We start from the raw sequence: 25,525 nt of genomic DNA, 5'->3' as shown, positions 1-25,525 counted from the left end.
CAACAACAACAACAACAACAACAACAACAACAACAATATCATCATATCATCAGTAGCAAGCAAGCAGCAGTCTGACACAATTACTACACAAGCAGGAGCATGGTGCCTACTGGAGCTACTGGCTAACAAGCATTCATATTCATTGTATTTCATTAGGAAGCTTACTTTGATTGTTAACTTTGTATTCCTAGGGTTCATTAAATGCAACATGAGCAAGCATTAACTATTAAAACAATAAGGCTGCTAACAGGAGGTGGAACAGGTAGGAAGCACAGAGAGAGGGAGGCTGCACTGCTAGCTCCATGATAAACTGTGTAAGCCATGTTTAAGTGATGGTTCACTCTCAGACAAATGTCAAAAAATGGTCTCAGGCCAAGGGACATGAGTCAGATGTTAAAAACAATTTTCTCGTTGTGAATATTTACACCATAAAACGCTCTGCATGTGGATTTCGTCTTGGCCTGAGGCCATCCTTGAGGTCTGAATATCTGTGACAAGATTTGATGATGGAGGAGTGAACTATCATTTGAACTGTAATCATTTGTTATGGTGGGATCACTAATGTATGGTTTTAAAGACTGTTCCTCTTAGCCCCACCCTTATCCATCTGACATGCACTAGCAACACAAACATGCACACATTTGATTGAGCTGCTCAACAACACTGACCACTGACTTTGGACGTAAGACTGAAGCCATGCCACCATTATAGAAGCTCTACTACCTTAGCCCTCGGCTGACTTTTGTTAAATAGGCTACAGGTGATGAATTGATTGTGGCTCCTTATCACAACTTCCACATTTGAATTTGTGTTTGAGGTGATTTCTACATGAAGAGAGTTGATTTGTGTTGGATGAAGCCTGAACCCAAAAAGCCACAATCATTTTATCACAGGCAATAATGACAGATCAACAGGAGGAAAAAAACAGACATTGCACTGAGACAACGACAACAAAAATAGCTAGGTATCTTTGGTTAAAACACTGCTCTACAACAAAGCCACATGCCAAGCTAAAAGGTGAAAGGTCATAGTACCAGGTCAAAGGTTGCGTCGAGGGGTCGCTTCAGTGATTTGACAGCCGACTGAGTCTTAATTAGCAGGCAGCGAGCACATGATGGCAATGGGCCAATGGGGTTCAAGCGCATTAACATAAACCAGCAAGCAGAGGTGCATCATGGGGGCAGCAGTGCAGTTTGGGTATAGGTGAGAAAAACAAAAACAAATAAAAAAACAAATCATTGGAATGCAATATACAAGGGGATAACAGGACTAAGGCATGCACAGTGTGGACACTAGCTCTACTGCTCAACAGTTAAATGATCATCAATAATCAATGATAACTACCAATCTACATTAGTTATTGTCACACAAAGATGGATGAATATAGCGATGAGAATATTATTCAATCATTTCTTTAAGTGGCTCTCAGGTATTGTATTGGACAGAAAATTAAGCACAATTCACAGGTTTCTGCTTCACTGCGCAATTCACAGTCAGTGTCACATGACAACGATTTGACCAAAGCACTCAGCCTCGCTATGTCAATAAGAGCATGTAGAAAACACTGTGATCAACAGACAAGTGTGGCTGCATTATTATTCACAGCGGCTGCTACTGTGAGACATCACAACGAATCCTTTTTAATCATTTAAGAGGAAGTAGAAGTGATAGATAGGAAGTACAGAAACAATGGCGTCACAAAAAAGACCAGGCCATTAGAGATAGAGAGAGAGAGGAACTGACTCTCTGCTTGTGCTCCGGGATGAGATGAACAAGGAACAAGACAATATCTCTTTTTCAGTTTAGGAAGGAAAAAAGCTAAATGTGCTCATTGAGAATAATGTACCATTGTCCGATCCTTCTTCATATCATCCTGTTCTGAGCAGATTTTACCCAAACCAAGTTGCAGACCTTTAAAATTTGACATGGCAAAAAGCAGAACTGAAAAAGCTACATAATACCAACCAGGAAGGCGAGACACTTTCAAACATGAATGTGAGCCACAGAACATATGTCCTACTGGGAGATTGAACTTACAGTAGATAGCCCTGATATAAAATTAAGAACTTCCTCAAAATTGCTCCTTTAAGCCTGTTATGTGGGTGTGCGAATGAGTGTGACCAAGCTTGTACAGACTGCTCACCATGGCCGCGGCGGCTGTGGCCTGGTTCACCTGGTGCTGGGCAGCCTTAATTTTGGCCTGCAGATGGGCTGGCGGGTGGAAGTACTTGCACTTTTCCCGAGAGCACCGACCCTTGATGTAGTCCATGCACACGGTCACGGTGTTGTCGTTGGTGTCGATCATGGTGCTGTCTGCCGGGTGGGCGAAGCGACAGTCGTTCTCCCCCCGAGAGCAGTTGCCCCTTTGATATTCCCGACACACCTGGAAACAAGGAGGACAAATACCATGAAACGTTACCAACAAATTCAGCGCAGCATGTGGATACAACACAAGAACAGTCCCATGTAGAACATTTCCTGCTTGGTGCATTCGTGTCTTTATGTAGAATATGTATTAAGTGTGACGCATCAAGCCTTCACTTTGTCATATTAGAGTGTGTAGTTTCAAACATCCATTAAACTTAAAAATGCATGAGACCTGCAGTTTAATAAATAGATTAAAATGCTTTGCAAGGTCATAAGCGTCTTGCTGTGTAAATACTTTTCTCGGCCTTCCTCTCTGCAGTATCCTTTTACACCAAACAAACGATCCGTGCAGACATATGCAGTGTACTTCCTGTTTAACTGGAGCTGTTAGGTTTCGAGTTCCTGTGCTTTGTCAGGTTCAGGTGCTGAAGCTTTAACACAATAACCCTAGAATGTTATGATAGTGTTTTTTTTATTATAAAGATCTGTAATGCGTCTGGTAAAAGTCTATATGTGAAACACCAGAGGGCAGCACCTACTTTTAAAATAGATGTATCATGAACACATGGGTAATACTCATCTGCTATCTACCCTGCTTTTCTGCTCGGAGTGTGTCAGCAGTGTGTGTGTGTGTGTGTGTGTGTGTGTGTGTGTGTGTGTGTGTGTGTGTGTGTGTGTGTGTGTGTGTGTGTGTGTGTGTGTGTGAGACAATTAAAGAAACAGTTGCACTACTTCACTTTTTCATTTTACTGACACATTTTCTACAACATGTCAGCTCTATTAAACGCACACAACTGCTTTTTGATAATGTCTCTTGCCTTTTTGAGTTTATTGTGAGGTTCTTTCTAAGGAAACGTGATAATGAGATCTTTTTTGTGCCGCAACAACACAGTTTAATTCTAGTGGAGAATCAGAGAGCAAACGCTTCTTTGTAGACTCAACTATCACACCACCAGCCATCGAAGAGGAGGAAGACACAGTGTCCTTGACAGAACAGAGAGCAATGCTGCCACAGCAAATGTTATGCTTTTAACAGAGGTTACAGTTTTGAGTTTCACTTGACTAGAAAGAATCTGCGTTCCTTTGCTGTTACTATTACTGGGACTGTTGAAATCATTATAGCTCGTTCCACTCAAATAAATATCAAACAAGTTCAGGCTCATCTTTGGTGCTCGTCTAATGGTATTTTGTGAAGTGTACTTTTTTGAAAGCATAAACGCTACTGGAACTATATGAGGCAGATTAAGTGAGAATGAGTTCATTCTAAAAAATGAAACAACTCTTAATTACAAGCAACTCTTGGAATGCACTAGTCATCATATGCTGATGAAATATTACAGTCTATGAACATCTGTTGCTTTTCTTTTTCATTTTTTTTTTAACTAGCATCTTCTTTGCACAATGGTTCCAAATATGAATATTACAATTCAGTTTCAGGCACAGTTTATGCAAGTCCAATAAAGTGTGCTATTATTCTTATGCTTGTCAAACCGCTTGTTAACAACACTTGTCTTGTTTACAGGCTCATTATCATCCTGGCTGACTCTACTCCCACTAAGAAACACATCATGAAGTAGATTTTATTAGTTTTCCTGGAACTCTTAGTGAGGAGTTAGTTGATTACATGCTACATAAACTGTTGAGAAAAACCATGTTCTATTCATCAGTCTGTTACCTCAAGTCGATCTGTTCTCAGCAGTTTCTGGGCTGCAGCGGCGGCAGCGTTGGGGCCTTGGCTGATGGTGGGGCTGGAAGCCATGAGGACAGGGGTGCTGGGCATTATCTCTTGGGGCATCAGGCCTGGTGACATAGGGCTCAGGTAGGGATTAAAGGCTGCGGCTGCAGCTGCTGCTGCACTGGCGTTGGTGGCCATGCCTGGCGCCATCGAGAACATGGGCTGGAAGACAGCAAAATAGAAGCAGGGGAATGAAATAACATGATGAGATGTACACATAAGCCACAAACTGTGAGCTTTTTGTATGGGAAAAGAGAGGGACTGACGGAAAGACAAATCAGAAGACTGAAAGAGCCCCGCAGACAGCAAAGGAGCTGTATAAGGGTGAGCTTTTACATGTATGTGGTCTCACCGTGGGCAGTAGCTGTGGTGTGTTCATACGTGTGTATCCTCTCACCATAGGTGATAGCTGGGTGCCAGGCATCATGGCGTTGGCGAGATGCATCTGTTGGGCCAGCATGGCCATGTTCTTCTGCTGGATCAAGTTGTTTCTGCCATTGATCTCCAGCTGAGTCTTTAGGTGGGCAGGAGGGTGCAGGTACTTGCAGTTCTCCCTGGAACAACGGCCCTGAAGCAGGAAAGCAGAAGTGAGAAATGTCAGAATGACACATAGTGCTATTTCCTGTTTGGTTGCAGTTTTTATTTATTTACCATAGAGCCATGCTGACGTTAGCATTTAGCTCAAAGCAATGTTAGGCTGTAGACCCTTAGTCTTTTTATGAACGAGGTTATAATCATATGGTACTCCAGCAGTCTATGTCACCCTTCAATGCAGACAATTAAAAGTAGTATATTGTGCATAAAAGGGACAGTGTGTAGGATTTGGCGACATCTAGCCTTGCGGTTGCAGATTGCAACCAACTGAATACCCCACCGCTCAACCCTCCCTTTACAATACTGCAGTAACAGCCTTACAGTCTTACAAGCTTGTCGGAGAATTAGGGTGAAACGAAAAACTCCAGATATTAAACATTGACTCTACACCTATGTTAGACCTACCGCCAATGTTTGGTTTGCTTGTTCTGAGCTACTGTACAAACATAGCTCATGTACAAACATGTTCAAACTTTCATCTAGCTACATGTCCTTCAACAACTTACAATGTGAATATGGCAGATAGCAAGGAGGTTTGTCTTTGGTTAGGTGCCACATCAAAAATGGTGCAAATGCTCAATGTCAGTCACTCAAATTCACATTAGGCCTGGGCTGAGTCTAGCACTAATTGGTAATGGCATGCTATTTCTGTAAGTCCCAGCAGGGACACGTGTATGTGTGTGTGTGTGTGTGTGTGTGTGTGTGTGTGTGTGTGTGTGTGTGTGTGTGTGTGTGTGTGTGTGTGTGTGTGTGTGTGCATTTGTGTGCGTGCGTGCAAGCACCAGGAGGTCATGACGGATAGTGTAATGCTGCCCTACAAACTTCCATCTAGCTACATGTCTAACTAACGCTATAAATACTGTCCACTCATATCATCCGTATATATTAGCAGTCATCCTGAGGTCACACTTAAAAGCCTTCAAATAATTATCAAAGACAGGGATCCCTTTTTGCTGCATGCTGCGAGTATCCAATTATACCTTCGGTCTGGAGAGGAGGAGTCTGATACAAACACGCACACTCTCACGTAAGCAATAACGCATACACGTCGGGGTCATGTTCGGATAACAGGTGGCGGATACGCGTCGCACAAACATAAGACAAACACACACACAAACACGTCCGCAGTTTAAGAAACTGTGTATTTACTTTCAGCCCCGTGGCACAGCTGAGCTGACTGTGACAGCCTGTGCTTTCCTTCGCTGACAGAGCTGTCCCTACTGGGATTCATCTCTGTGTCCCGTCATGACTCCGTTCCCCTTTCAAATCTCCTTCACTTTCACTGACACTGGAGCACCGGACAGGTGCGAGGGAAAGGGGTGGGGGGGATAAGGTATAAGGATAGGAGGGGGACACTTAAACTGGCAGTGGGGGCCTCTGTACGATTTTTTCACTCACTCACTTTTCCAAAATCGTTATCTCAAGTTATCATTAGATCTCCTTGTAAAGGGATTTCTTAAAGATTGTGTTGCACAAGGCAGGTGAAAGCTACAGAATGCATGGAGCAGGACGACAGACATGTGTCTTCTATTCTTCTATTCTGTGTCGCTGTTATCTTTCCTACTGCCTCAATAATAGAAGGGAGCACACCAGTGAAGGGTTTGTCGGTATGATCCATATAAAATCTTGAGATAGTGAGACATTACGCATGAGAATATCTTTATGTCTTACTTTTAAATTCTAGTGGAGTTCTATAATATAGTTGAGATTTTTACATTATCAAAGATGTCAGGCTGAAATACAGTAGATACAAAAGTAAAAGCATGAGATATTTTCCTTTTGACAAAAGCACACACAGACACATAAAAGTGGAGCCATAAAAACATGTCTGGATTTAATAAACACTCACAGTGTGTGTGATACACATTTGGGCTTTTCACACTGCATATCTTTAGCCCTGGGCCAACTGAGCCAATTTAGCCCCTTTTCACACACACATTGTTAACCTAGAGTCAACCTAAGCCCAGGGCTTTACAATTCACACCGCACGTCAACTAGCCCTGGGTTAAATGTCCGTTGTGATCTGACAACAAAAGCGTGACGCAGATTCCATTTTTTACTTTAGCCCCTTTTCCCACAGCCAACTTTTCGCCCTGTGTTTAGTTCATTTTGTCAAACTCAAGCTAACCCTGCTGCAGAGCAGGGCCAGCAAACCCGAGGCTAAAGTTGGGGTTAACCCACATTGGAACCAAGATTGTGCCAGTGTGAAAGCTTTCTTGGCCCCAGGCTAACAGCTCCCTTAGCCTGGGGCTAAGTGCAGTGTAAAAAGCCCTCTTCAGTTTTTTTATAATATGGAATAAAAGCGTTTATGCAGTTTGACGTTAATTTAAAAGGGAATTTTAGAGACAGTGCTGATTGATAATAGATAAACCATATGTACATAAGCTGACAATAGTGTGTGTGTGTGTGTGTGTGTGTGTGTGTGTGTGTGTGTGTGTGTGTGTGTGTGTGGAAAGTGGGCGAGTGTGTTGTGCATGTGTGAGACGAGAGGAGCTGAAAGCAGGTACTAATAGCACTCATCCAGAGAGTGACAATGGCATGCAGCAAGGGGAGGGTGAGAGTGTGTGGAGAAATTGTGCGCGCTTGCGTTACGTGAGTTGGAGTGTGTGTGCAGAGGGGGTTGCAGAGGCATGGAGGATCATGTTGCGCTCACCTCATATGACCCTGTATTCTCAACTGCAGCAGTTTATGTGTTGGTTAAGGTGGGCGGGTAGTTTTGAGAAAAAAGACATGTGGCTAACTACATTCGCCATTGTGCCGAATCACGCAAAGACAAATGCCAACAACTATAACAGGCAGCCATTTTGAATAAAGAATCAGGTCCCAGAAGAGGAAACGTCAGGCTGCATAAGTGGAAGAGAGAGAGTCAAAGCGAGTCTATAGCGAGAGCCGGGCTGCGTCAGGGAAATTTTAGGACTTGAAGAAGAAGTGATAAGTGTGGATCATCACATGCAGGGAGAGAGAGAGAGAGAGAGAGAGAGAGAGAGAGAGAGAGAGAGAGAGAGAGAGAGAGAGAGAGAGAGAGAGAGAGAAATGGAGGTGCAGACAGAGAGAAGGAGAAGAAAGACGTTGCCCCTCTCACATCATGTTTGTGTGTTATTGTGACATCGGCGGCCTTGAGGAGCAGCTAGTTGGTGTCCACGGCAACAGAGCAGCCAGAAACTCCTGCTCTAACAACGCAGTGATTCCTGGCTTCTTCCCGATTGCTGACAGATACAGGAACTCAGCAAAGACAATACTACAGATACAACAGACCCTCAAGCCACAAAAGATAAAGATATAATCTTTAACATTCTTATCACCAACCAATTCTTCTGGTCTCCATTGAGAGATTCAACATTGGAGAAGAATTACATTATCTCATTATACCAACACAAGTTAAAGGTAGTTATGTAAATAAAGAATTGGATGTGCAGTGGAGATCCATATAAGGACTCAAATCACATTTTTCATGGCGGTGCAGAAACTACCTGATGAGAATGTGATTAGTGAATAAACTGATTTGTCTTTGCTCCATGCTTATGCCAGAAATTATGAAAACAATGAAGCAAGCAGCTTCAGAGCGTTTCATCATTAGTTGATTCCCCAGTGTCAGTGCAGGTTGATGAGCATAGAGCAGTTACATATTGGTCTTCATCATCCAAAGTCTTTGTCAAAAATCTGTTTCAGAGCTGCATATTATGACAATATAACCATAATGCTTTATCAAGGGCCACAACAGTTAAAGATAATATAATAAATTGTTTGTCTATACATAAAAAATGGACCACTAATATGTACAAATTGCAAAAAATCACAAAAAAAAGTACAGATGACACCAAATAAATAAGTAAATATGCAATTATTTCAAATCTCATTTTGTAAAAGTATGTGACATAGTATTAGCTTGTTATCGTTACACAACCGAATTGTGGATGACGGATCACAAACAAATATAATAGCGACTGAACTTCTCCCGCCTGCTTCAACACTGTTTTGTATTATTAGTGGGGGGGGGCTTTGTTTCTCCTGGTGAGATCAGAAATGCCAAACAGGGAACAATAATCCCACTAGCTACTGTGCCGTCTGATTGATGATAAGTTTTAATAACATGTCCCACCCTGATCGCCCTCTCTTCCAACTCTGCCTTCTACCCATGGACACACACCCTGCTTATGTGACTGTGTGAGATTTAAACAAACAATGAACTAATGTGTAAAGAATGCTGGGTGTGGCTGCATCCTATCCTTTTGAGGAGAAGAGACGAAGCAGCAAGATGTGCATGTGTGTGAGAGAGTTAGAGCGAAACAGTGGAGGGTGAGATTGCTTTATTTTAATCATTTATAGAGGCTTGAAGAGGTACAACTGTGTAGTACTTATAAAAAATATATAATATTGTATAGCAGAAAAATATATAATATATATTACTTTGCTTTCCTATCCCGTTAAAACGTCTCATGACCCCTCAGACCTTTTCTGACTCTTTTAGGAATCATGGCAACAAACCATCTACATTTCCTATGGGCTTCAAAAAGTAGCAAAAAACATACTCAACTTCTCAGGAATAAAAAACTTGGAAAATCAATTTTGCTGCACTAATGAACAGCTAGTGTACGTCTGATTTATATCACTGATTTGAAACATTGCATATGCTATTTATACAGTATGTATCCTGCATGCCATAATGTTGATCATATATCTTTAAAAGTGCAGTTACAATGTATCTAAATGTACTTTCCTTTGGTCTGTTTGATGCTCCAGTGTTGGTGGTGTGATGTTATGGTGTGACACTCAGTTGTGTGAAGCTACACTGTTCTCTGCCCTGCGTTCCAGTGACTTCTGGCCAAACATACGCAGAGATGAAAGGCCTTTCTCCTCACACACACTGTGAATGAAGCTTTGTTTTGCTGGAGATCAGCAGAGACTCATAGGGCCAGGCTCGGCGGTTGGTCTCTTTGTCTACTGTGCTCTCAAATGTGGCATGAAATATAAAACATATCAACTCAGTCAATAATCTGAATATGTGAAGATCATCTTACATTGCATGGCAAATTGGAATTCCCTGAAAGTCAGTGAAGTAGCATGCCATAAAAACAGCAGACCAAGAATATGGAGACATGCTGGTGTGGTCTTAAGTATTGTGCCACCTAAAGCAATGAGCAATTCACAATCAATAATACCCTCTTACAGTAAAGTACAATTGATTTTCTTTTTCTTTTTAGCCACTTAATTCTGAATTAATTTAGCAGGTGATGCAGGGTTGTTTCTCGCTGTGGCTTGCTTTTCTATATCAGACCATGAGCGCACACTCATACCCTTGTGATTATGTCTATATCTCCCTGCCGGGACTCAGTGTACACTGGGATCCATGCTGCACAGCTTAGTGGTCAGGGAGTTGATGTGACTGTTGGAGCTTATTGAGATATGGAGGAGGGAGTGAGTGTTAAGCTATGATAATAGTTACAGTATGCCCCCAGTGACGTATTACCAACCTAACCAAACAACAACGGAGAAAAAAAGGATCATAAACTACAACACAGACCACACAGAGAGTGATACAGTTAGCCAGATTAAAACTTGTTTGTGTGGACGGAAAGTTTGGGTAGATTTCCTAAGTTTTAGGAAATAATTGAAAGAAATACTGTGCAAACAGCAGATGACAGTTGACAGTTGATGTCAGTTGATGTTCAAGCAAAGAAACACACATGCATTAGACACAGTGGTAGCCACATGAACATAACTATGTATACAGACATAAACAGACCACAGACACACACAGCAATGAGTTATTCACACTTCAGAGGGTGTTGGTTCTCAGAAATGCCTAAGGTCAGATGTCACGTACACAGCAGCCCTGGATCCAAACTTAGACCTCTCTGCTTTTCTCCTGACATGCCCCCCCCCCCCTCTCTTTGCTATCTCTCTCTCTTTTCACACAAACACACTTTCATGTGACTTTATTTGCGGCAGATTTCCTCTACAGTTCCTCTCTGTTCAATACAGTGGTGTTTGTTCTCCTGTAAAGGCTAACAAGGTTAGTTCCGTACTTTTCATTATCAGTAATAACAGAGCAATCTCAAAGGTATCGATTTGAGCAGCAGCACTTTATGAAAGCCATCCAGTACTCGCAGTGTGAGTACGTGAGGAGGACTGGGAACATTAATTTAATCACCTCCAAGCTCCGCTTCCAAGTAAGAGAGAGAATGGAGAGTTATTGCGCAGAAATCACAAGGTTCGGGAAGCAGGTGGGATCTTTTCTCAGTGTGTGTAGGCCTCACAGGCTGAGGATCAAAGTCTGCGAAATATATCTTAAATCAGCCATTTCAAAACTTGAAAGATGAGTAATCTGGTGATGCGATACTAATGTTTAGACTTTGCTTCTAGTGTCTTAGCAGAGCATCTGCATCATAGCAAATGCGCTTTTATGATTCTCCACCACATAGATGTATATATATTAATGGTGTATTTATTCAATTACAGATACAGATGTGTTTTATTGTGAGTATTCGACTATCATAACAGTCAGAATAACAGTAAGAATCACAGTTACTTTGTCACAGACAGATTCAGAAAAAGAAAAAGAAGGGGAAGTGATCATAAAGCAGAAGTAACAAATAATTAGAACTACCGCCTCGCCTCAGCCAACCAGTCAAGCTGCAGTTTACATCCAAAATGTTATCACTCCATCATTTTATCTTATTAGACATTTGTGGGAAATTGCTGTAATTAGCGAATGCATTCTTCAGTTATAGCCAAAAACGTTTTTTTCTAACTTTTTTTTCTAACATTTGATGCCAAAATACTCAGTTTATCCTTGAGTCCAAGTGGACGTTTGTGCTAAATTTGAAGAAATTCCCTACAGGCGTTCTTGAGATATCGTGTTCACGAGAATGGGACAACATAATGCCTCCAGCCTCGGCTCTCCCCGCTGCGGAGACATAAAAATCCTTTGACCAAGATAAGAAAAGTGAACTGTATGCCTTCCCCATCTTTCTCATCTCTATTATGCAGACTACAGCTTTATCTCTACCTCTTGAGAGTGGCAGCTTTATGATGCAACTAAAAAACTTCCAAAAAAGGTGAAAGAAAGTCATGTCACCTTTCCTTTTCTCTTTATATGCCGTTCTTTGATCCCGGCCGTTTGTTCTCCCTCTCTAAGCCACACCAACATTATCTGCACAGGGTTCACTTGCTTCTCAGTTTTGTGACACCTGAACACCACAGAAAGAAAATCTCTTCTTTCAATGGCCAAGTCACACTCACCAGGCAGATGACTAATTGGGTTTGCAGCACTAACAGATTTAATCTGGCATGTATTGTGCTAATCTGATCTCACAGACGTAATCCTATCCACAACTCTAATCCCACTGTCAACTGGCCTAATCCTGTTTCTGCGTGCGATTATCTCCTTCGAATTTGGCACTAGCACAAGCAGGATTCTCTCTCTCTCTCTCTCTCTCTCTCTCTCTCTCTATCTCTCTCGTCTCCTCTCTCTCTCTCTCTCTCTCTCTCTCTCTCCTCTCCTCTCTCTCTCTCTCTCTCTCTCTCTCTCTCTCTCTCATATTAACTCTTCAAAGTGTATCTCTCTTCGAAAGTAAGAAAACAACTAGACAGTGGGGTGGGTTAATTCAATTTGTTAGGAATGATTCTAGTTTATTCTTTAAGGGCTAATTCAAATTTCTTAACTTGTTTCAATAAATAAAGAGTCTGAATCCCACATAATTAAGGTCAGAGCAGTAGCTACAGCAACAATGCCATCTAACCAATAAATCAGCCCAAAGTCAGTCTAGAAGTACAGACCTATTAAATGGCAGTGTGTAAATGCAAGCAATTCTAATGCAAAAGCTACTAGTACTCATGATACATCATGTACCTGGTGCTAGTATGAGTAATACACAATGTAGAAGAAGCAGTGCACTGTGCACTATGAGGCAGTGTAAACAGAGACTCCAGCAGTCTGTGCGTGTCACACAAAACTAATCAGCGCTAACACTAATTGGACCTCAGGTGGTGCCACTTTTTCAGGTCAAAAAACAAGGACACTTGATGGATCATGACTAGCTAAAATGCAGACATCATTTGTGAGGATGTTGATGAGGTATTTACTGTTGACTTGTTTCACTCCTCAGTTTTGGCTCCATGTCACATAAAACTACTTTATAAAATGGGTGGGTTTTTGCAACTTTAGGGTTCAGAGAAAATGGTAATTCAGTTAAGACCAATGCCATGGGTTTGACAGTGCATTCCTTCTCAAAAGAGTCTGGGCCTTTTTGAAAAAAAACAAACAAGATAGACACAGAGAGAGCAATGGAGCGGGTGAAAGACAGATGAACAGCTACCAGTTTTTTCTTTTTCTTGTGGCCTCACATTCTCGTGCCCTCCGCTACCAGCGGGTATCTCATTGTGTAGCTTCTCTTTCACGTTTTGGCATCAACATAGAGAAAAGGGGAAGGCTAAAGTTGACTGATGGACCTAACAGCTGGCGAGAGGGAGGAGCAGTGTGAAAAGGTGTTGAGAGAATTGAGTCTAAGTGAGTAGCTGTGCCCTCGAGCTCCTCTCCTCTTCGCTCACTTGTCTAATGGGAGGGTAATGGCTGAGCTGACTGACTGGCTATGTGACTGTTCACATGTAAGAGGTAATGAAAAAGCAGACAAGAAAGAGAGAGAAACAGAATGTTAGAGACGGAGATGGATAGAGGTAATTAGGAAAAGCCAGATCAGTTATACGGCTGAAGGTACATTGAGATTAAAACTATTTCACCCCTTATCATCCAGTTTTCCCCTTTTATTTCCCTCAAGTAGCTTTAAAGTCCCTTAGATTTCCTTCCAATCAAGCCACATTTTCGATACTATTTATGCTCGTCATTCTTTCTACAACAGCAATTAAACGATTTTAGATTATATTACATAGTAATTATCTCTTTATAATGTAGTGTTGTATTAGTAGTGGCGGAGTCCGCCATTCTTGTACTGGATTGAGATTGCATAACTAAACACGAGGGATTCACCGGAAAATGATGCATATATGTCAAACTAGGAAACGCAATGTGTGTGCGTCACTGCACCAACCCACAGACCAGGAAGAAACAATGTCAAATTTCAGCATTTTCCTTCTTTGTTATGCAAGTTTGTTTGGTTGCATTGCAAACCGATACAATATTTTGCTCTTCAGTTGTATTATGATCAGCGAGGGTTTGCTATAGTATTAAACTGCACTTTAATGCTAAAGTCTTATTCCACACTATCTGACAGTATCACATTTACATATCATTAGTTGTCATGAATGCACTGCGGTGTATAATGTTATACACATTTTTCCTAAAGTCTATCTGATGCATTTGGTATTAAAATAAAGTTCCGTTGGTTTGAACAATGTTTGGCTGCATACGGCTTAAAAGTGCTGGAGACAGAAATGTTTTCATGCTAATGTCTGAAGGATGGAGCCAACTATTAACATCTAGCTCTAGTCACAAGTATTGACAAGTTGATACCTAGGCCCATGTAAAACTGATTGGAAGATATGTGTAGAGATAAAAAAAACTTTACATTGATAGTGTAAATATTTAAATAAATGTAAATGTTAGACAGGTCGTTTCCTGTCTTTAAAGGTTTAATAGTTTGAAAATCTACACATTTTATCCGATACCGGTTAGAAATGTATGTCACTGCATGCACATGCTATTGTATGAGTTTTAGATTATGCAACACCACAATCTATGTTAATAGGTGAAGCAAACAAACCCTCAGGCTAAGGTTTTATGGTATGTCTGCGTGTTAAAGAGAGAGAGAGAGAGAGAGAGAGAGAGAGAGAGAGAGAGAGAGAGGAGAGAGAGAGAGAGAGAGAGAGAGAGAGTAATCATTGTCTCAGTGGTGTTATAAAGGGGCCTAGTGTGATGGAGGGACAGGGTCGGTTGACACTGAGAAGAAAAGACGGGCTGTTGCCGTTGATCTTCCGTCACATAAGCTCACAGAGAAGACGCACAGCCAAACTGATCTGACAAGGATGCACACACCATAGAATGAGAAGACCAAAGAATATCTCTGTGTAAGTGTCTGTAAGTGTGTGTGTGTGTGTGTGTGTGTGTGTGTTTGTGTTTGTAGGCCTGGATTACACTGGTCCAAACACAAATCTCTCTAGAAGGAAAGTGAGAAAGACGTAAGAATAAACCCCTGAACGCCTCGACACAGAGACGTAAAAGATCCTACTTACTAAAATAAAAGCCCCTGCAATGTGACTCAGCTCTTATCTAGTGAAGACTGAGCACAGCCAAACAGACGACACTGTGATATTATGAATAGCTCTCTTCTAGTAAAAGCTCAATGTTATGGATGACCGAATCCTAGCTTTGTTAATTTAAAGGAGAGACATATTCATTGTGGATGCACCCACAGTTATCCCATTAAAAATCCAATTAGTAGGTGGATGCTATATGCGCGGACTGCAGAGGAGAGAAGCCCCTTATGGATCCAGCGGACAGTTTGTGTCTGAAGTACAGCTTCACTGCAGTACCTTGACTTGAGATTAGCACAGTGCTACTGAAGACAAACCTTGCTGATCACAGGAGTGATAAAAAGGAGCTAAAAACACATCTGTTTGTGTCAGATTCGGACATTATTACAGTGTGCACAGTTCACAATTTTTCTTTTGGGCTTGTAACTTTTGGCAACAAGCCAGGGAAGAAAGCAATATGAGGATCACACGACTACAAGTTCTTCCACATGCCCATCTGCGGCTGTTGTACAGATAAACATTGCATTTGGAACGTGTCTGAATGTGGCACAGATCTTTTTAGACAACATCTTTTAAGTTTGATCTGTTTATGTCAAATACTTTCGACAGTTTAACATGTCGGATAACTCCCTCTCAGTTTTATTCACACTTGTGTTCAATATGTGTTGCAGCATCTAGAGAGAAGAAACACTTTCACATTTTTCAATAAAAAAAAAAAAAAGAGGCTTTAAACTAAAATGTAAATAAAACTATGCCGAGTTAAATTAAACTGTGATGTTTTTGCTCTGGTTTTTATTAGTTCATCACGGGCCACAGAAATGACAACTGTTGCCCACTGTATGTGGCCATGTGCAGTGTGTATTTTAATACACTGTGTGACAGCAGTGTCAAAAACACATTAGCCTTCTGAACTCATAACCATATGCTTACAGAAAGTGACGTGTTGATTTTACTGTCCAGAGATTGTCTAGATAATTAGTTTGAAATCATAAAAAACGCTGTCGACTAGCAACGCAGCTAATATTTACCCCACATATCTGTCTGGCTCATCACCTCTCAGTGCATGTGTGTGTGAGTGTTGAACCTGACTGTTCCATCTAACCACTGAACATAAACATGATGTCAAATATGGTCAGCAAAATGAGAGGAAAGACAGATAGCACAGACAGACAGCGAAAGAGCGAGACAGAGAGAGATAAATAAGAGGTATTTACCCGCCCTCTGCTCTACAGGAATGTAATCTTGGCTCACAACAGCTTGGTAACACAAAGAAACCCGCTGCAACAGCACTACTAATACAGATACAACACATACACATGTGCACGCACATGCACCTCTTTTTCTCAGACATGATGACAGTGGGTGTGGCAGGTAGACAAAGTGCAACATGTGTGTCTGTGTGTGCGTGCGTGTGTGTGTGTGTGTGTGCGCGTGTGTGTATTCAAACTGTTCTCCATGGTGGACAGTTAGCACTCCTTTTTTATGACATGGAAAACAGTGATGGGGGTAAACAAGGACCTGCTGCTGGGTTCACACACGATTGCTTGTTGATTTCACTACAGCACTTACATTGGTTTATGAACTTGTGTGTGTGTGTGTGTGTGTGTGTGTGTGTGTGTGTGTGTGTGTGTGTGTGTGTGTACCAGGGTGTAATCTAAACCACCCTGTCCAGGGATGGGTGTGGCCTGAAGTATGTAAAATGAGCAAGATGGGAGGAGAATGAAAACAAGCAACAGTGGACTAGAATAGGCTTGCATCAAATTAAAGTGGGATGGTACAGTACTTGAAATAAACTGGCAGTTTATCCATGTGTGGGTGGGGTGGAGCTGCAGTTTTACAGTTCATTTACTGTAGATAGTGACCTATATTGTTTCAGACTCATTTGAGTATAAACTAATGAGGCAGGAATTAGCTGGCTTGCTTCTGCAACTTGAGCTGACTTTTACACTCCAATCTGATTAAGAATGCTTTAGAGAACTCGCGTAATTGCAAATACTGAAGGTTAAAAGTAGGTTACTTCCTCAACATATCATGTACGTTTTAAACGCTTCTTCTTGTAGTTTAGTCGGATGCAGTGCAGCTCAAAAGAAGCATGCGCTGCACCACACTTTCCCACCTGTCTCAGTGGTTATTCTGTTGCCGTTTATATTAGAGCAGATCTAAATATTTAGCTGTAAATAGGAATCATTTATACAGATTTAGAATCGGTGTTTGCTTGGAAGTTAATCATTAATAGACAAAGTTACAAAGCCAACTTTAAAGCAGGGAGTTATGGCAGTCACTATCCTTCTCCAAATATTTACGCCGCTTCGAACATAGCTGAGCCGTCTGTGCTGCACCAGCCAGATACACAGGCAATGGAAAGGGCTGCGCTCTGAGGTTACAGCCTAAGGTCTAAGGCCATTGAACACCCACGCATGCATGTATATTGTAAGTGCATGGAGACATGCGTGCACACACACACACACCACCACCACTTAGTTTCAATTCTGTGGCCTAGATGAAAACTTGTTTCTGATTGATTGTCTTGCTTGGGGGTATATCATCCACGTCTGATTACTGCCATGAATATCTTCCCATGGAAAATGGTAATTTAACTCTTTTTGCTATTTCTGGTACAAGTATTTCCCCTGCTCTAATTCCGTCAGCATGGACTCAACAAGCGTGGTTTAGTGCAGGACACATGTTATTTTTGTGGGTGATCTCTGTATGTGCTAGTGTGTGAGTTTTTCCACGTGTGTGTGTGTGTGTGTCCCATGTAAAAAGGAGGCCAGAGAGAGAGAGAGAGAGAGAGAGAGAGAGAGAGAGAGAGAGAGAGAGAGGAGAGAGAGAGAGAGAGAGAGAGAGAGAGAGAGGCTGTTGGGGAAATGGCTCGGTTTGGGTGTGACCTGCTCAGCTATGCACTGGTGATCATGTGAGACCTGTTCTAATTATACACTTAAGAAGGCCGATCCTCTCTCATGGGCAGAAAGTGTGTGCACATGTGTCCAAGAGGGTGCAGTGTGTGTGTGTGTGTGTGTAGGGGATGCAAGTCTAGCAAAGGGAGCGATGAAGCTCCATGTATCACAACTCAATTGAGAAGTTGTCCTACTTCAACCGATGAACCCGTGTGAAAGTAGAGTAGGACATTTTTTTTTCAGTGTGTTGGTTTGTGGATCTGTGCCAGATCAAAACCTTAACAATGTGGTAAATGTGACCATGGCTATGTTGTATTTTAGGTCTTATCGTCTGGTGTATACGTGCAAATTTTCTCTCTCTCTCTCTCTCTCTCTCTCTCCTATTTCTCTCTCTTCTCTCTCTCTCTCTCTCTCTCTCTCTCTCTATCTCTCTCTATCTATCTATCTCTCTCTCTCTCTATATATATATATATATATATATATATATATATATTATATATATATATATATATATATATATATATATATATATCTCCCTCTCCTCTCTCTCTCTCTCTCTCTCTCTCTCTCTCTCTCTCTCTCTCTCTCTCTCTCTCTCTCTCTCTCTCTCTCTCTCTCCTGCTGTTTCCACTGCGGGTTTTAGAGACCTGCTCTGTTTTTCATTACCAGTGGAAAAAATTGGGCACCCATGACCATTAATACACAAGTCCTAGTGGAAAACTAGTCCAAACTACTAAAATAGGCCCATTGGTTCCCTCAAATAAGCCTCCATATATCTGCCAGCTACTCCTTTCCAGTGGCTGACCTTTACCTCAGCGTGAATGACAATTTAATCACATGTATCGAGATCCTTCCGCCTGTAGATAAAAGCTCTACTGTGTGGTCAGTGAATGTGTACACGTGGTCACTGTATTGTACGGAGGGGTCCATGACATCCAGATAGTCAGGAGCTTACAGCTTGGGTCCTGTTTTTGTAGTTTTGCATTTCTATTGGTTATTATAACATTTAATTTAATTTACCACAGTTTGTGAACAAGCCAACAGTTTAGCCAGAGTATATACTTCTTAGAACAGGGGTGGGGAATCTCCGGCCTCCGGGCCATATACGGCCCGCGAGACCATTTGATCCGGCCCTCGAGGTAATTCATAAACACATGCAAAAAGATCCACTAGAAAAAATAAAATAAAAATCTAGACAGCAATAGACGGGTGATTGACTGTTTTTCCTGGCCAAGGTCAGGGTCCTTGAACACAACACGAGCGGAACGTGTCATCACGTGGTCACATCATGTCAAAACACGTCAATATTAGACGAGACGGTCATTGACATCATCGAACGCAGCGTGGCGAGTGTAAAACAGAGAAAGTTGGATGAATGTCGCACTTTCCAGGAGAAATGGACAAACGATTATTTCTCTGTGGAAGTAAAAGTTCAGTGTGTCTAGTTTGTGCGGACGCGTCTGCGGTGATGAAAAATAATCTTGAGCGTCATTACAGCACGAAACATGCCGAACTGCACGAGCTGAGAGGACAAGTGTGTTTGGATAAAGTTAATTATCACTGCCATGTGCAATACTCACTATATTTTCTATCAACCTCTTGGTTCTTATATTATTTGTGATTCTATTTAATTATTGTTTACTGCCTTTTTACCAGCCCGTTGTGGGATTAATAAAGGATTGTTTTTTTGATAAAACAGAAAGATACATGGATAAAAAAGTTGCTTTTTTGCACAGTATGAAAGAAAAGTGAAATGAGTTCAATAATTAGTACGGCCCTCGAAGGATGTTGTAAAAAATAAAATGGCCCTTGATAAGAAAAAGGTTCCCCCCCCTGTCTTAGAAGGTAAAACTGAAAATGAGCACATTTTGCGCACACTATGGTAAGTATGATACATCAAAGTTGAACTGTGTTTATAAAGTGTGATGGATGGTTACAACAGTCGGTTTGGCTAATCATTTTACCGTCTTTGTTTTCTCTTACTAATAATTATAACCTGTATAATCATGTGACTTAATGCTCACGTTTCTCGGAAGATCTCAAGAGATTAGGTAGAATAATGGTGGCAATCTCCACCAATAGGAATGATGGCCAAAACAAAAAAAAGAATGACTTAATCTGGCTTGTAATTTTGACAATTAAACACAATCACAAATGCACAGGCGTTAGCACATTGTGAGGAAACTTGGGGAGAGTTCAGCCTGGGCTTGACAATGTTCCTCTGTCCACATCTGGCTGTAAACACTGTTCTCTGAGTCGACTCACACACGCTGTCCTCATCCTAACCCTGCCCTGTTCACACACTGCCAATGACCACGAGTCACCAATGTCTGCTGGGGCAGAATACAAACAGAAGTGAAAAACACACACAGCCGAACCTGTGTGGGTGTGTGTCAATGCTGGAAACTTTGGGTTGAGGTCCGCCCATCTCTAGAGATCTTGTGCTCCGATAAAAAGACAGATTGTGAAAGAGAGAGAGAGGAAGAAAAAGAGCCGTTTGCTTTTCTGCTGCTGCCTAAAAATGGAAAATTACTGCATAAGGTGCCCTAAATCTGCCCCCAACTTTGCTCCTAAACACACGTATATAGAGAGACACACACAAAACCCCCCTCTAACTGCCCCCAGGCCTCTACACAGGAAGTGGTTTGACTGAGTGAGATCTACATGATGACGCCATTGCCTCGCTCCTCTCTAGCTGTTGAAACGTGTTGTGCTCAGGGCATCCATATGAGTTTGTACATGACAGCCTATTCATAAGTGCTTGCCTATTCAAATGCTGGCAGCAGTGTTAGAGGGACTGTGCTGACTTAGTCTTTAGCGTTTATGTACAGTGTAATCAGTCAGAATAGCGACCGACTCCTAAATGACTGCTGAAATAAGTGTAGTAAACAACCGCCAAAACACTTCAGCCTGTCCTAGAGAATTCCACAGTGCAGTGTTACAAATGCCTGACTTTTGCTTCCTGAATCCAAAAAGCTGCAACTCCCCCCCCTTCCACGCTCCTCTCTGTACCCTTGATCACATGTCCCAGTCACCTGACCAGAAATAGGTGGGACCCAGGAGAGCACATGTTGTAGCCAGATGGTGCGCTCTAGCATGATATAGAGACTGTAGACAACCGATATTTCTAGTTTGTAACTCCATATATTCACTCAAACGGCCTGTCAAACTGAACTTGCTCACTCTCTTATCTGAGGCCAATCTGTGTGTGTCTGAGATCAGACCTCCAGACTTCCTGTTCACCACTTATCCTTTCTTACCTTGAGTGAGTCGAAGCAAGCGATGACCCGTCCGTTGTCCACCTGACAGCTCTTGGCCGGATGAGCGAACTTGCATTCCTGGTCCGAGCGTGAGCATGTGCCCCTCTGGAACTCCCTACACACCTCAAGTGTCAGCCACTTTGTGTCACGGATGTGTGCCATGCTCATCGCCATGGCTACACACTGGCAAACGTTATGCCGAGCTGAAATCTGTTCAAGCGTGTATAAAGTACCTCTTGTGTTTTAATCCACAACTTTTAGGTGTTTCTTTGTTGTTAAAGTCTGTGATACGTGTATGTGACGTTGAAATTAAACATTCAAAATAAAGCTCCTATTGATTGAGTGAGTTCCTTTTCCAAAGTGAAATGTTGCAGGACAAATCTTATTGGTTCATTTTCCTGATCAATCAACCACAGAAGAAGTGTTTGTATCCAGGAGACGACTGAGCCTTACAATGAAGTTGCCGCTCTTGGCCTGACTTTGCTTGCTGCGGTCTCACCTAAAACATTCACAAGCCAATGAACAGGCCAAACCGAGAGCCCTCTGGTTATGTGCAGTGAAGCAGGCAACAAAGGTGATAGTGTAGCCTGCTACAGGACCGTGTGGAGGCTTAGAGGATTGAAGGCGAAGGTTAAAGGCAAGGTGGGTGAGATGCTGAGCGGGCCTGGTGGTGTGTTGGGCTGCTGTGGTAAGGCTGGTCAGCTGGTGAGGAGTGCTGAGGCTGGAGCTCGGCTGCGAGGAGTGGATGGTGATGGTGGTGAATGGACGAGCAGGTCGGAGCGTAGGCTGCGAGGTGGGTGTGGTCGCTGTCCTTGCACTCGTGTTACCGTGGCAGCAAGCGAGCGAGGCGGGGGGGAGGGTGGGGCTTCAGCTGTAGAAGCAGGTCGAAGCTGCAGCAGACATCAGGGAAGGCACTTCCTCTGGAGAGAGAGAGAGAGAGAGAGAGAGAGAGAGAGAGAGAGAGAGAGAGAGAGAGAGAGAGAGAGAGAGAGATTGCAAGGAGGGAAAGAAAGATTAGACTGATGATACACATCCAAAGAAAACTTTCAGGTTTATTTCTCTTTCATGGGAGGTTCTGACCTGCAGCATATATTAATCTGCTGCTACACTATGCAGCTGTGGGCATGAAGAATATGTAAAAATGTCAGAAATGCAGGGGTGTCAGCTTAAACAAATAAAACTTTCACCCGCCCTGCGCTCTAAACACACATGGTGCGCACACACGCTCATCACGCCACACCACACACACACACACACTCATACACACAGAAATGCACAAAGCAGCCATTCACAACTTTCAACACCTCCTGGTCAACGCAGGAAAATCCGATCAAATCCTATATCACTTACAGTCGAGTACAGCAAAGCCGGCCTTTGCAAATGTGTTTAGAGTTGAAAGAAAGCAAGAGAGTGAAAGCAGAGGGGAAGTCGAGGCAGGGCAGGAGGGAGAAGAGGTTAGTCATTTCCCTTCTTGCGAAGCGGTGTGAGAGTAGGGACCAATGAGAGTTTGCAGAGTTGCAGCAACATTCTGGGCTGAGCGCCAGGTGAGAGCAGTGGGAGGAGCAAAGAGGAGGCTGACCTGCCTGCTGCTGGAGGAAGAGAAAGAGAGAGACAGGCTGAACTAATCACTCTGCACACTATCTCTAGGACTACCTGATTTCTCTGAAAAAAATATAAATTTCTTCCAAACAAACAACCTTACATGAAAGATTCCTGATAATAATATTCTCCATTTATAAATAAAAAAGGACCATCATGATCACAGCAATACGCTGACGATCTCACACAGACATGAGCTGCCTGCTGTGATAATATCATGTGTATTTCACATTATTTGTACGGGTCTTGCTCAGAGAATTTGAATGATTGGTCTCCCGTGGGCCCAGTCGCTCTTATCGCACAGGCAGGGTAACTCACCACACCCTGTGTAGAGAAATCGCTTTTCCGAGAACAGCATGTGCACCTTCAGCAATGCAACAAACCGCTTCTTACTTTACAGCACTGCAACACTGCAACACACTATATCAGAGCCCTGCAGCAGTACAGCCCCGGTCATGATGACCCAGCAAACATGGATATACGTTACAGTGTGAAGGGGGGGTGAGACTGCTTAGTTTCACCTTGTATGACCCCTAAACTAGCAGAAGTAGCATAACTGCTACAAACGACCTTTGGAGTGCAAGCACAATCATAACACATACGTGACAACTGCCCTACCCACACAATACACATGCACAGAATGATCTAACATGTCATGCACTTTAGAGGGGAGACTAAAAAATGACTTTTTAATATATTTCTAACAGAGCAGTAAAGGTTCTTTGTCAGTTTAGAGTATTTCCATGCCAAATGTTTTTTGAAGTGTGGCTAGATAGGTCTTGTTTTGGAATGAAATTTCAGTATTTTATTTTATTGCTGTAAAAATGTGGAGTCAGCCATGTCTAATCTCTCCGTGTAACCCTGTATGCCCTAGGACCTGTGTTTGTAATATCATATGACGATGTTACATTTATGGCTACAGCTCAGCCTGATAGGGTTGATTGCGACATTTACTAATTTACATAATAAATTGAGTTCAGGTGAGCAAAGATAATCTCTGAACTCGTCAGACTGAACTCAAGCCACAGCCGGACATGAATTAATTTGGTGGAATAGAGATATTTATTCTAAAATGTTTTAAATGTGCCAAGAGTCTTCAATCAAATGAGAGAAGGTGATGACTTAAAAAACACCCCCCTGTGTTCTGTCTGGCTGCCTAATCTGTTCCTATGGTTTCTATTAGTCAGATGAGCACAAATCTGTGAGAGAGAGAGAGAGAGAGAGAGAGAGAGAGAGAGAGAGAGAGAGAGAGAGAGAGAGAGAGAGAGAGAGAGAGAGAGAATGTATTATGGTGTAAAACAGTGCCAGAGTGATAATGAGCGCTCATTATGATCCATCATGTCTGGACATGGGTGTCCTTCCCGTATTGATTTCTTCATCTCTATGGTCTTTCTTGTCAGTATGCCACCCCCTCTATTTAATTCCACTTGAACTGTCTGTGCTCTTTGTCTCCGAGGCATCCATTTCAAATAGATGGTTGTTTAAAACAATCTACTTCTCTTCTCTAACCACATAACCGGTTTTAACCAGTGGCTCCTACTACACTTTGGTCTTCCTGTTTTTTCCACCCTTCCCAACTCCATCCATGCTTTCAATGTGACTGTCTGGCCGACGTTCTCTTCCAGCATCCTCAGCAGCACTCCCTCAGACTCCAAGGTCTTTCAAGCTGGTGCAAGGTCAACCACACTGGAGGAAGGGAAGATGGCGAGAGAGAGAGGGAGCGAGAAAGAGCGTATGCTTCCTATCACCCTTTAGGACACGTGGTAGAAATATTACATGGCTGCAAGAAGAGAAAGTATGTGTTTTCAATATCACCATCAGCTCACGGTCATGTGACACCAGCATATGCCTCAACTGCACAAACGGTTTCTGACATGAAAAGTGACCCTGCCCCTCTTTTACTTTCTCTTGGTTATGAGTCACAAAACAAATCTGTTTGCAGCGAGTCAGAGACGCTGTTGAAATACACTCTTCACCTCCATTGAAAGCGCAAACTGCCAATTATTTGCACGGTGGACAGTGATGAATGGCGCTCAGACATTATGAGGTTGTTTTTTTAAACAGAGAGCTGTTTTGTTATTAAGACATGTCTCAACTGATTAAAACAGTTATAGCAATCAAAGCAACATGCTTGTTGCTAACCTGGGCTGGTCTTGAAGTTGCATTTGTGAGTAATTGCTAGAGACAAGAGGGAGTGGTTCACAGTCATGGCAAGACTTCCTGAAAAATGGCCAAGTGGCATATTATTAGTCTATCTTAATAGACTAATACACAGTTAAGACACAGTTCATTAGTTACTGGAAGCTCCGCTATTCTCATAATCACATACGAAAGAGCACAGACCTCCACCGAAGCCGTTTCAATAAGTGAAAAATAATGCGTGTATCTGCCCTGTGAATCGGATCTGCTCGAAAATGTAATGGGTTATTCCTTGGCCCATGCTACACCTTTTTACCAAGTTTCATGAAAATCGGGCTAGCAGTTTTTCCCAAAATCCTGCTGACAAACAAACCAACAAACCAAACCGAAAACATAACTGACTTAGTGGAGGTAATAATAAACCTGATGCAGTAAGCACATTGCTGCTTGTTTTAATGCAACATCTGCTATGGCAACCTAACCAGAGCTTCTAGTCGGAGTTCCTATTTTCAGGTTTAACAGCCGAGTAAGACGCGACCGTCTCTTTTGGTTTGCTGCTGTTCAGTAAAAGAAGTGGTTTCAGCATATTGACAGAGGTGGATTCAGGGTGACAGTGTGCTGAGACAGGTCATCTCAGTGGAGGACGCTGGAGGAAATGCAACACCCCAGGCTTCGCTCCTGCTGCTCCATGTGCTCAAAGTATAGCATGTCAATATTGCACTCAC

General features: G+C 42.4%; 1 protein-coding gene across 12 annotated transcripts in view; it reads right to left on the bottom strand.

Annotated features, from left to right (window-relative positions):
- mbnl1 (muscleblind-like splicing regulator 1) overlaps positions 1-25,525 on the bottom strand; it is a 42,388-nt gene that overhangs the window by 8,192 nt on the left and 8,671 nt on the right. For 5 of the 12 annotated variants that reach the window (XM_029453876.1, XM_029453875.1, XM_029453878.1 and 2 more), the window contains exons 2-6: positions 21,063-21,982; positions 4,455-4,670; positions 4,043-4,264; positions 2,144-2,383; positions 1,035-1,088 (exon numbers count right to left, since the gene is read on the bottom strand). In XM_029453876.1, coding sequence (XP_029309736.1) covers positions 1,035-1,088; positions 2,144-2,383; positions 4,043-4,264; positions 4,455-4,670; positions 21,063-21,236 — 906 coding nt within the window. In that variant the 5' untranslated portion in view covers positions 21,237-21,982. Of the gene's footprint in view, positions 1-1,034; positions 1,089-2,143; positions 2,384-4,042; positions 4,265-4,454; positions 4,671-21,062; positions 21,983-25,525 lie in introns of those variants that run through there. The other 7 variants (XM_029453883.1, XM_029453880.1, XM_029453884.1 and 4 more) reach the window with 5 other exon arrangements.

The sequence above is a fragment of the Cottoperca gobio genome, chromosome 17, assembly GCF_900634415.1.
Source record: "Cottoperca gobio chromosome 17, fCotGob3.1, whole genome shotgun sequence".
NCBI classification, from domain to species: Eukaryota; Metazoa; Chordata; class Actinopteri; order Perciformes; family Bovichtidae; genus Cottoperca; species Cottoperca gobio.
The sequence above is the reverse complement of the archived record's forward strand: the minus strand, read 5'-3'. Positions and strand labels throughout refer to the sequence as shown.